This window comes from Protopterus annectens, chromosome 6.part0 (assembly GCF_019279795.1).
Source record: "Protopterus annectens isolate FY-2018-M chromosome 6.part0, PAN1.0, whole genome shotgun sequence".
Taxonomy (NCBI): domain Eukaryota; kingdom Metazoa; phylum Chordata; order Ceratodontiformes; family Protopteridae; genus Protopterus; species Protopterus annectens.
Window position 1 is genome coordinate 334,267,506 of NC_056737.1, and position 12,337 is coordinate 334,279,842.

A 12,337-nucleotide genomic window follows, 5' to 3' on the forward strand; every position below is an offset into this window, starting at 1 on the left:
TTGCTTGCTCCAAAATGGTACCTCTTAAAACATCAGAATTGCTGCCATTACGCAGCTTAAAATGCATGACCAGAGTATCTCTTATGTGTTCTTGTATTCTAATTTTAAAGGGCCTCTTGCTTTCCCCTATATAAAACAAATTACAAAGACATTTAAGCATAAACAATACCTTCTGTATAACAATAATATTTTCCAGTTGGACTAAAGGGAGCACCTTTTATTTTGCTGAAATGATTTACTATATCCTTGCAAATAGAACAACTGTCACATCTAAATGTGCCTTTATATAATATTTCATTGTATAAAATTATCCTTGGGTTTTAAAAACTTACTATGTACAATAATGTCCCGAATACTTCCTGCCTCTTCTGTAAGTGAACATTGGGGCAATATACAAGCTATTTATAAACTCTCTGAAGTTAAGCAAGATGACCCAAAATTGTTTAATAATCACAATCTGATTGCTGAACACATAAAAAGTAATAACTACATAAACCTTTCTACATTCATAACCATCTTCTCCCCTTACCTGAACTTTGCCATAACATTATTACCAATAATATTAGATGTTATGTTGTCCCTATCCCACCTTCCTTCTTTTTGTTTGGGTTCAGAGCCAAACTCTGCTTCAACTCGGCCACATACTGTAGCTCGAAAAGTCTTTACTGGCTCGAGGCTAACCCCTATCCGAACATGCCTAGCGGTAGCTACTCAGATCTCGTTTGCCACTTGCAGCGTCGAGATTGTCTTCTGCTGGCTCAGGCTAAGTAGTTTTTTCTTGTGCTAAATTGTGTATCTTGTGACAGTTTTCGGATAGCTTTTGTATACTGTAGCGTTAGTCTAACTTTCCTTATATTCTGCTACCCCTCTCTAAAAACTTCGGTTGTTTGTTGTTGCTTTTGTTGTGGCCATCGTTTCCGTGGGCCTACCTTGCCTTTGTGATCCCTGTCGGCAGCCCATTTAAGTTAGAGGGCTTTCCCCTTTTTCTGTCCCTCCTTTCTACTTTAAGGAGAAGCTGTTTTAGTTAGAGTCTCTTCTTTCCTTAGGGAAAGTAGCCGTTTAACTTGGAGGCTACCTCCTCTTTCCTTCTCTTGTTAACAAAAAAAAAAAAAAAAAAATTGTTGTTTGTGTGTTAGCTTTATTGTTCAGGTACTTTACTATGTCCCAGGAACCAAAACCATCAGGGTTTAAGAAATACAACTCGTATAGCCAAAAAATGTCCCTTACGGACAGGCACACGAGTTGCTTGTACTGTTTAGGGGCTGTTCACCTGCAGGACTCGTGTTCCATCTGTCATGGCTTTAGTGCATGAGTCCTGCAGGAGAGACAAAACAAGCTTATTCTACAAGGTTTATTAAAAACTCATTTTGAAGCTGCTTCTGGAGAAACTGAGCCTGCAAAAAATCAGGTCGATAAACCTGCATCTTCGTTGGCTCCATCCTCGGTGCCGACCAAATCTAAAGTCAAGTCCTCCGAACCTTCGGAGTGGACAGTTGGCTCTGATAAGACTCTCTCTCTCTCTCCAGTGGCTCCATCAGCAGTCTTGGAGCCGTCCCAGACTCTCAAAAGATCTAGGTCCCCTTCCTTGGTGCCGGTGAGATCTGTTCCACAGTCTCCCATTTTACAATCTGTGGCAGGTAGTCATCGGTCTTCTGCACACTCCTCTCGGTCATCCAGGAGCCTTTCGGATGATGAAGTGGAGAGGGTTGTGAAGAGGCTGCTCAAGACACTTGTATTTGCAAAATTGTTGTCAAGCCCAGCCCAAAAGGAAGTGGTGCCGTCTGCCCAACCAGTCTTTTCATCAATTCCTCCTCCGACTGTATCCAGTTCGGAGCCGAAGTGCTTGGAAGTCGTGGTGGTGGAACCATCCGTTCCGACAACCCTAGGTTTCTCAGTACTGACCACCGCTCCAAACTCCTCGATACCTCGGTCTGTCGAGGGATCTTGGGGCCGATGCTCTCTTGTCGGCTCCGGGGGGGGTGGTGTCATCAGACCCTTGTTTAACACCCCCCTCCTTGGTGCTTCGGCGAAGGTGAGCTCGGCTCCTACATCAGCCTCAGAGCCATCGCCCTCTGTTCGGGGGTGGTCTCCAGGTTCTTTGGAGCTGGAGTCTCTCTCCGTCTGCTACCGCGGTGCCTTCGAGGTGAGGAGTGTGCTGTCTGCTGAGACTGCTCCACCCTTGGCTTCAGTGGTTCCTTCTGTACCGGTGTCTGCCTCAGAAACTCCCCTTCACCCCAAGTGTAGGGAACCTATGCCCCAGGGTGCCCCATTGGGTGACCCCACCTCTTCCGTAACCTTCCCTGAGCATGCCTCAGAGGAGGTTCCTCAGAAGAAAAAGTGCAGGAGGAAGCATTTGAACTCCCCTGAGTCCGTCACCTTAGACACAGACTTGGAGGAGTCAGAAGGATCCCCACGGTCCCCCTCTGAGGAGGTTTCTTTTTCAGATATCCTGGAAATCCTTAGACAGAGGGGAAACCGGAAGTCCCTTGCCCCTTCTGAGGACGGGTCTGTGTACCTGGATGCTTTTGGTTCCCAACCCTCCACCTTTTTACCCACTTTTAGCTGTAATGAGTCGAAAGGCGTGGAGCTCTCCAGAAACCATGGAACCAGTTCCGTGGAGGCCCAATAAATTTATAATTGCCCCTGAAGATAAACCATTTCTTTCAAAAGGAGTGCCTGTTGATGCTATGGTGGTGGCAGCAGCCACCAAGAATGAACTTGCAGAAACTTCTTCTTCTGTCCATCTGCCTAACAAGGAGTCCCGGATGATGGACAGGTGTGGAAAGTGTATGTTTTCATCAGTGGCCTTTACACTCAGGTCACTGAACTATTATCACACTTTACAAGACTTCAGAGAGATCTCCTTAAGGAGTTAGGAGATGCCCCTCAGGAACCTACATCTGAGGGAGCAGCGAACAAGACAGCTAACCAGCTTGTGACCTTGACCCCAGTTGTTAATTCCTCCTTGCGCCTGATTTCTTGCGCGGCAGATGGAGAGAGTAGGGCTGCAGGCATAGGAGTTGCTCTGCGGAGATGCTCCTGGATGCGCCTATGTCAATTTGAGGAGCCCTTCAAGTCCTCCTTTACAAACTCCCCCTTTGATGGCTCTTCTTTGTTTGGGCCTCAAGTAAAAGAGACTCTTACCAGGTGTGAACGTAATGGCAAAACTCTCTCTGCTGTGGGAGTATGTTTTTCCACTCCTTCCAGACCTTACCCCAAAGGTCAGAAGAGTGGTAAGATGTGGTTCCGGAAATCCCAGGGAGCTTCACCTGACACACGTGGAGAAAATTCCCCCAGGGGCAGAGAGGGAAATAATGGGAGACGCCGGTTTCGTGGCGGGGGGGTCCGCAGCAGGGCGACAGTGATACTTTCTCTGCGAGGCCCTTCCAGCAACCCCCTGATAGGTTGCCCAGCTGTCCACTGCTGGAGGCAGTTGGGGGCAGATTATCACTGTACCCAAAAGCCTGGCAGACAATAACAGAAGATGCATGGGTACAGTCTATAATATCCAGGGGTTACAAAATTCCCTTCTCCCAAACACCTCCCAAAAGAGCACAACAATCGATTCCAGATGTTCCACCCAGTCTTCAGGATCAGGCAAACCTAGAAGTACAAAGATTGCTACAAAAAAGAGCCATCCAGGAAGTCCCAGCAGACCAAATCAAATCCGGAACTTACTCAAGGTTCTTTTTAGTTCCAAAAAAGACAGAGGACTGAAGGCCCATTTTGGATTTCAGCAGACTAAACAAATAAGTAAAGAAAACCAAGTTTCGGATGGTGACACTGCAGTCCATTCTCCCCTTTTTGGGTCAGGACAATTAGATGTGCTCTTTCGATCTCCAGATGCGTACTACCATATAAAAATGGACAGGCGATCCAGGAGATATCTACGCTTCTGGCTGGGAGCCAGTCATTATCAGTTCAGAGCTCTGCCCTTTGGTCTCACCACAGCCCCCATGGTGTTCACCAAATACATGGCAGTAGTTACGGCTCACCTGAGGTGTCTAGTATTCCAGGTGTTTCCGTAGCTAGACTGGCTCCTTACTGCCACCACCGAGCATCACCTGATACAAGCACGGGACCACACAATTCACACTTATGCACAACTAGGCATCACCATAAATTCCGAAAAATCTGCTTTGTCAGTGTATTACATTTATAGGTGCAGAATTAAATACAGGAGACATGATAGCGAGGCTTCCTGAAGAAAGGGTGTCTACCATTCGTCAACAAGTCTCAGTACTCATGACAAAAAAAGAGAATTCAGGCAAGGTACGTACTGAAGGTCTTGGGATTACTCTGGTCCCTATGACGCGCTTCCATATGAGAATTCTGCAGTGGCTCCTTTTCACTCAGTGGTCATTCCAGGATCTACTGATGTCGCACCTGATTTCAATAACAGAGTCCTGCAGGAGGGATCTGCAGTGGTGGGCTCTACTCCCCCCAGTTCAACCTAGACAGACCGTTCCTGAACCCCCCCCCCCCTTGCCGGTAGCCACAGTGACCACGGGCGCTTCCCAGATGGGGGGACATTATCTGGGACAAACTATTCAAGGGACTTGGCAACCACACTAGTACCATTTGCACATCAATGTCCTGGAGATGAGGGCGATGCTCTTGGTGTTGCAAGCACTTCGACTCTTCCTTCAGGGACTATAGCAATACAGACGGACAATATGTCAGTGGTGTGGTACATCAACAAACAGGGCGGAACCAGGTCTTACCCCTTGTGTCGGGAGACTCTAAGAGTATGGCAATAGGCGATGTCTTCCCAACGTTTTCTGATCGGGACACACATCCCGGGGAAATACAGGGTGATAGTGGACAAGGTCAGCAGGACAATACTTATGCCTCACGAGTGGTCCCTGAAACAGGAAATTGCAGATCTGATTTTTCGCAGATGGGGCCAGTCATGCTGCAATCTCTTTGCCACTCCCTTAAACAACAAATGCAGCAGCTACTTCACCCTAGTCCCACCACCAGGACAGTCACCCAGGGATGCACTTGTTCACGATTGGCCCCCGGGACTGCTTTATGCCCCCCCCCATTTCCTTTAATTCCCAAAGTTCTTCAGAAAGCAAAATTGTTGGGTTGCAAATTGATCCTTATTGCCCCTTACTGGCCTCCTCAGATATGGTTTCTGTTCCTTTGGCATCACCTGCAAGAGGAGCCTTGAATTCTGGACCCAGTTCCAGATGTCCTGACACATCACTCCGGTGCTCCCCACCCCTCCATACAAACTGTCAAGCTCACAGCTTGGTTTCTCCACTTCCAGTCCTAGTCAGGCTTCCAGAAATCTCCCCTGCGGTTCAACACATTTGTTTTTTTTCTCACAAACCCACAACAAGGAAACTTTTTGCTAGTAAATGGAAGAAGTTCTCTTATTGGGCAAAAAAGAAAGATATTGGTCCTTTTACTGCACCTATTTCTAAGATTCTTGATTGTTTTGGCTGAATCCTTTGAACAATGAGCAGCTACAATTTGGGTGCAACTGGCTGCCACATCCAGTTTTCACGTAGGACACTTAGATTCTAATGTCATGTCACATAAACTGTGCAAGGCCTTGTCACGATGTACTGCCCTATTAAGACCCCCAATAAGAGAACCTCCCCCTCCGTGGGATTTAAATTTAGTTTTAGCAGCTCTAATTCTTCCACCCTTTGAGCCAGCTTCTTCTTGCCCTCTAAATTGTTGTAGTGGAAAACCCTTTTCTAGATTGCCATTATATCAGCCAGGCGGTTTTCAGAGTTACAGGCACTTTCCATTCGCTCTCCTTATTTAATTTTCCACAAATAAAGAGCCTCTCTTAGAACTAATCCTTCCTTTTTGCCCAAAGTATGTTCAGAGTACAATTTGAATCAGTCCATCGAACTTCCTGTTTTCTTCCCCAGCTATTGCAACAAGGCAGAGTATAAGCTTAATCAGTTGGATGTTCATAGGCAGCTTCATTTTTATTTGCATAGAAGTGAGGACATTAGAAAATCAGACCAATCATTTATATCCTTTTCAGAAAAGAAGCAAGGTTCTCAGGTTTCAAAAGTAACCTTGTCAAAGTGGCTTCAAACACCATCACATGTATTTGAGTCGCGAAACATGAAAATCCCAGGAAAGATTAGAGGACACTTGACTAGGTCTTTGGCTACCTCTGTTGCCTTTCAAGCTAGACTACCCCTAGATTCTGTCTGTGCAGCAGCAACATAGGCTAACCCCCATACCGCCATTACTCATTACACAGTGGACGTGGCCTCCCGGAACAGGGCATCCTTTGGTTCCATGGTCCTGAAGAGTTTTTTCCACTGAGCCACCCAGGATTTAGGTGATGGGGACACTGTCCCAAACAGAAAGAAGGAAGGCGAGATAGGGACAACATAACATAAAGAAGTTATGTTCTTAACCATAACGCTCCATGTTTGTTGTCCCTCATCTTGCCTTCCTTCTTGTGTCCCTCCCTCCATCCCCCTTCCTGGATTTTCGAGAGAATTTCCCTTTTTTTTTTGGCTACACTGGCTGAGTTTCTGCTGTCACTCCAGCTGCTTAGATTTAGTCTTTGTCTCATCCCTTGTTATGTCTCCTTCCTGTTACAAGGGGATTATCTGCTATGGTAACTTTTGGTAAATTGATTATTGTTTTACCTGCTTTGTCTAGTGGCTGGTTATCACAAACGAGACTGTGAGATGAAGGACAACAAACATGGAACGTTATGGTAAGAACATAACTTCTTTTTTTAAACTTCTCTAATGACTTTCTAATAATCTTTGTCATAACCAGTATTCAAGAACATAGTTACTGTTTTACTCATTTTGATTTCCAACTCCCTATTGTCATTGCACAACCTATATACATGCAGAGTGCTTCTAATAAATGGGGAAGGGTGGCAACTTGAATCATGCAGAAAAAGCTTGATATTATCAAATCTTCGATGAATCCTAGTTGTTTTTCCTTTTTTTATTTTTCCAAGTCTTTTGGGTTTCTAATACCATGACGGGAATGGACCCCATTCCTAAGACAAAGTACGATTAAAGTTCATGAAATTAGTGTTGTTTCACTCAAGACCCATTACTCCTACTACTGTTGGAAATATTTTGGTTCTTTCTTCCACATTGTTCTCATTTCTGTTTGTAGATCCTGATATTTTATAACTTTGTCTCTCTCTGTGCAGGACACTGTAGTCATTGGGTATGGTGATTTCAATAATCAGTATTACTCTCGTCTTCTTTTCCTGGACCACTGTATCCGGTTTTCTAGCATCTATCTTTTGAATTGCTGGTAATGGATGATCCCATGTGATATAGACTTCATCATTTTCTATAATGCTTTTTGGCTCATGTTTCCAGTGTTTTTCAGCCACTTCAAAACCATGTTTGTACAACTCCCAGTGCAACAGTCTCGCCACATTATTGTGCCTTTCAGTATACAGTCCTTCTGCCATTAGTATGCCACAACCAGCAATGAGGTGTGCAACTGTTTCCAGTTCATTTTTACAAAACCTACATTTGTCTGTTTCTCCCACATGTTCAATGGACTTTGTAAACCAGCGTGTACGTTAACCCACTATCTTGAGCTGCCAGTATTAACCTTTCATCTCTTGGTTTGAATTCACCTCTCCTTAACCGTTCCTACGTTCGTTCCTGATCAACATGAGGTTCTTCCAGAAGTTTTCTATGCTTGCAACTATATTTATGCATTTTCCACATTTCTTGCCTTTTTCCTTCTGGAAGACCCTGCAGATGTACATCCAAAAATGCTACCAAATCTCCAAATTGAAGACCATCAAACTTAAGATGGAATCTGTTATTACTTAGATCCTCTGCAAAAGACTGCATCAATTCAAAACCACCCGTACATATAAAAATCAGGTCATCTATGAATCTATAATATTTTACTGCAATTTTTGTAAAAAATGCATGTCCATACAAATATTCTACTTCAAAAAGGCCCATAAATAAGTTAGCATACATGGGGGCGAAAGATTCATTTGTAATTTTTTTTTTTTATATAGGGGAAAGCAAGAGGTCCTTTAACATCAGAATACAAGAACACATAAGCGATATAAAAAATATGAAGGAAAATAGCCCTCTGGCTATGCATTTTAAGTTGCGTCATGGCAGCAATTTTGATGTTTTATGAGGTACCATTTTGGAGTAAGTAATACCGGGAATTGGGTGTTTTGATATTAAAAAAAGATTGCTTTATAAGGAATCTGTTCTTATCTCCAAGTATGATACACTGACTCCTAGGGGGTTAAATCTAGAATGCAACTGGAAAATTTTAATGTAATTAATTGAGTAATTGATAAATTATGTAATTTGATTGTTTTATAGGTTTGTATGGTATACAAGATGCTGTTTGTTTGTACTCCTTGAAGGAAGTGTTGGCCGAAGCAGTAGAGTTGTTTGAATAAATTTTTCACTGGCGTACTCTTATATACTTCTTGCTCCACAATTGGGAAGTACTGTCGTTCTTGCCAAGTGTCAATTACCAATCCCCAACCAGGGATTCGGTTCCCCTTGGGATATTGCTATCATGCTTGTCAAAAGCTCCATTCGAACCTGCTTCTTTCTACTGTGGATATTTTTTTTTGCTTGGAAGACTGTCTCTGGTATGCAAGGAGGATTTCAGAGTTGCAAGCCTTATTATTGTAAATGTCTTGATTTTTTTCATAAAGATTATCAAATGAACACTCTTACCAGTGTTTTTCCCAAAGTTCTGTATCAAAGGGGAATATGCACTACATTTGCTAGACATTCATTGTTAACTCAGATTTTATTTACACAGAACAAAGAATATCAAAAAGTCTGATCAGCTCTTCCCTGCTTTTTTGAAAGCTGAATTGGGTCAAGGGGATTCTAAAGTAACACTATCCATGTGGTCTTCTGACTGTATTGCCTTTGTTTTCTGAAAAAATTTTGGACTGACCTTACATTTCAAACCAAAGGTACATTCAACCATAGCATTGGCTTCCTCCACTGCTTCTGTGGTCAGGGATCGATTTGTTGCAGCTAACTGGTCTGCTGGTCATACCCTTGTGTCTCATTACAGGTTGGATTAACAATCCATATCTCGTATGTCCTTTAGCTGCACCATTCTCAGGAATATCCTTCCTTGATACCAACTAGGGTTTATGGGTAGCTTGGGAATCTGACCCAGCTGTTGAACTGGATGAAAAAGACAACATCAGATATGAAAGTTATGTTCTGCAGTAATGCTTGGTCCGTGTTGTCTGGTTTAGCTTTCTTCCTCCATCCCTTTCCTAAATTGTCTTTCTGACTCTCAGGCAGATGGTTAAACCAGACATATAGGGCCTTGTCTCCTGGGCAACTTTTCTCACCTTTTTTTAATATCTGATATGTCAGGTAAGGTGGTCAGCTGAGCCTGTTTTTATGTCCCTTAGCAGACATTTATAAATGTAAACATGCAAACTCTGAGGTAATCTGGGGACCAGAGGGGAATTATGGGTAGGGGAAAGGAGTCTGAGCCCTGGATCCAGACTCTTGAAAAGCACTGAGGTCAGATCAATAACCCAACTGAATTGGAAGAAACAAGACAGCATGGATATAACATAATGGTAAGTACATAACTTTTGTATATATTGAGTTGAAAGAAGAGCATAGTAAAGTAAGCTAGATGGGGTGTGTTGCGAAAGAAATTTTAATAGAGAGGTAAGAGAAAAGGCATGGGAGGGTGGCTAAGGTTCATGGGTAAGGAAAAGGAGCTCAGAAGAGGGGTTAGAGTTGCATGGGTGGATATTTATGGCATTTTGAGGATGAGGTTTAGTGGGTATAAGGAAAATTAGTTATTACACTAGTAAATGACATGAACATGATCATGTGCCATCAGATGTTTTAAGGTCTCTCTTAAAGGTTGAGGTTGTGGGTCTGTTTTAGGTTGAGTGGGGAGGGTGAGTAATAGTATTTAGGTGCAGATTTAACATTTTGTGACTAGTTATAGGGGGTTATTTGTGGATCATGCCAGGTTAAAACCTCTTTCTTGCAGCCCTGTATTTGTCTCTATATAGTCCAACAGGGACCCACATGTCTTGAAAATCTCAGACCACATTTGGTCAATCTTCCTGTCTAGGGTGACTGGAAATTGTTCTCCTTCAGCTGCTATTGCCACCAGCTTTTCCAAGCTCTTGTCCACTGTACGGCTTTGTTTGTTCTTGAGTTTCCATAGTTTCCCTCCATTTTATTTCACTTCTTTTCCTGGTTGACTTTCTTGACTTCATAGACTCTTCAGATGCTAATTTCTCTTTATACCTTATAGTAGTTTGCAGGCTTTTGCTAATTTAAACTATTCACTATCCAGAGCTCTGTTTTCAACTTCGTACATTACTGCCACTGTCTTGGAAGTCCCCCCAGGATTAATAATTCTTGCGTTTCCTTGTAGACATGTTGACACCTCAGAGTGGAAATCATGCCTTGGTATGCCCAGGGAAAGATTCTACATTAGATTTAACAGGAAAATATGTGGAGAAGAGTGGTTATTGTGTCCTTTTTCCAAGAGTGGAGGGAACATTTTGATGGTTTGCAGCACATTGCTGCTGTTGGTGTGCTGGCCTGTGCAAATGTTTCTGATTCCTACATGCATAAAGTTTGTTTGTGTGGAGGTATGCAGCATGGTTACTCAGCAGCAAGACATTTTTAAGGGATCTGAAGTACACAGAATGGGGAATTGCATACATTTATGTTTTAACGTTTTGAAATTCTACATTTTAGGTAGAAAAGGGTAATAGTCTACAATTAGATTATGTAATGGTGTTAACATTTAAAACTGAGCTTGTTTTCAGCAAATACTGTGAAGTAATACTTATTTTACTTGATTTTTCCTAGGTTTTTCTTGAAAGTTTCAGAATTATTTGATAGAACAAGGGTAGGTGTTGCATGTTTTATCAGTTTTTGGCAGAAATATGTTGCTTACTTCTTGCTTCCTTCCTTTAGCTTACACTGCCAAAGGAAGCTAGTTACTAATTTATGTGGGAATTGAAAAGCTTGCTTTAATAACATTGGAAAAGCTTATTTAAGTATACTTTCAGACCCCCCCCCTTTAAATGGGATGTGTTCACATACAAAGTTAAAACACTGTCTTCTAGTTGTGGAGATGTTCTTCGTGTTTCACTGTTGCAGTCATTACATTTGGGTAATCTGCTGGCAGGTTGCCCTCAGCCGGCCTGAATTCCAAAATCTTGGGTTCTGCATTGGTTGCTGTCTCCTCTTCCATGATATCAGGTCGTCAGGGGTATAAAACAAGCAGCCGACGCCATTTTCTTTAGTCTTTCTTGCCGCGAGGTGCCCGAAGCAGAAGCATTTCGCAAGTGCCGGTCGGCTGACTACTGAAAAGAAATCAAAACTAGTACCCTCTCAAAAGATAACATTCCTGGGTGAAAGCTTGAATACAACTGCCCAGATGGCTTACCTCACGCCAGACAAACAAAGGCAACTGATTACTTACTTCAAAACTGATGGCAACAAAAAAACAGTTATCTGCAAGACAAACTCTGCAGGCTTTGGGCTTCATGGCATCTTGCATCCTACTGATTCCATATGCAAGACTGCATATGAGGAAACTTCAGTGGTACCTAAAAAGTTTATGGAGTCAACATTGTCACAGTCTGGAAACAATGATTCCTGTCATTCCCTGCATACAGCAGGAGTTTCTATGGTGAGCAAAGGCATGTCATCAAAACATGGGACAGGCCTTCACTTTACCCCCTGCCAGCCAAACCTAACAACAGATGCATCAGATTATGCCTGGGGGGCCCACATGGCAGGAAGATGCATTCAGGGCATATGGACCCCAAAACAAATGCATCTACATATCAACCAAAAAGAGATGTTAGCTGTTCAAAATGCCCTGACAGCCTTCAAGGACTTACTTTATCCAGGACAACTACTGATAAAGACGGACAACACCATGGTTATGTGGTATATAAACAAGCAGGGGGGCACACACTCATACCCTCTTTGCAGATTAGCCATGGCACTGTGGGACACAGCTTTGACTTGCCAAATACCTCTTCAAGCTCAATTCCTGCCAGGAAAACAAAATACTCTAGCAGACGATTTAAGCAGAAACCTTATGGACCCTCACGTGTGGAGACTAGATCCACAAGTCTTCAGCATGATAACAAAGAAGTGGGGGAGCCCGGACATAGATCTATTTGCTTCTCCTCATAATTATCAATTGAAAAGATGCTGCACAAGGACTTATCACAGTCAAGCATGGAAAGTGGATGCCCTATCCTTCAGTTGGAAAAACCTATCAGTTTACGCTTTTCCTCCTCTGCCTCTTCTTCCCAAGGTCCTACTAAAAGTCAGACAAGAGAAGCCAAAGATGATAC

General features: G+C 43.1%; 1 protein-coding gene across 1 annotated transcript in view; it reads left to right on the forward strand.

Moving 5' to 3' along the window:
• SNX6 (sorting nexin 6) overlaps positions 1–12,337 on the forward strand; it is a gene marked incomplete in the record, with an annotated part of 1,213,439 nt that overhangs the window by 580,811 nt on the left and 620,291 nt on the right. Inside the window, 1 exon segment of the mRNA XM_044074093.1 lies at positions 10,830–10,869. Within this exon segment, the coding sequence (XP_043930028.1) occupies positions 10,830–10,869 (40 nt within the window).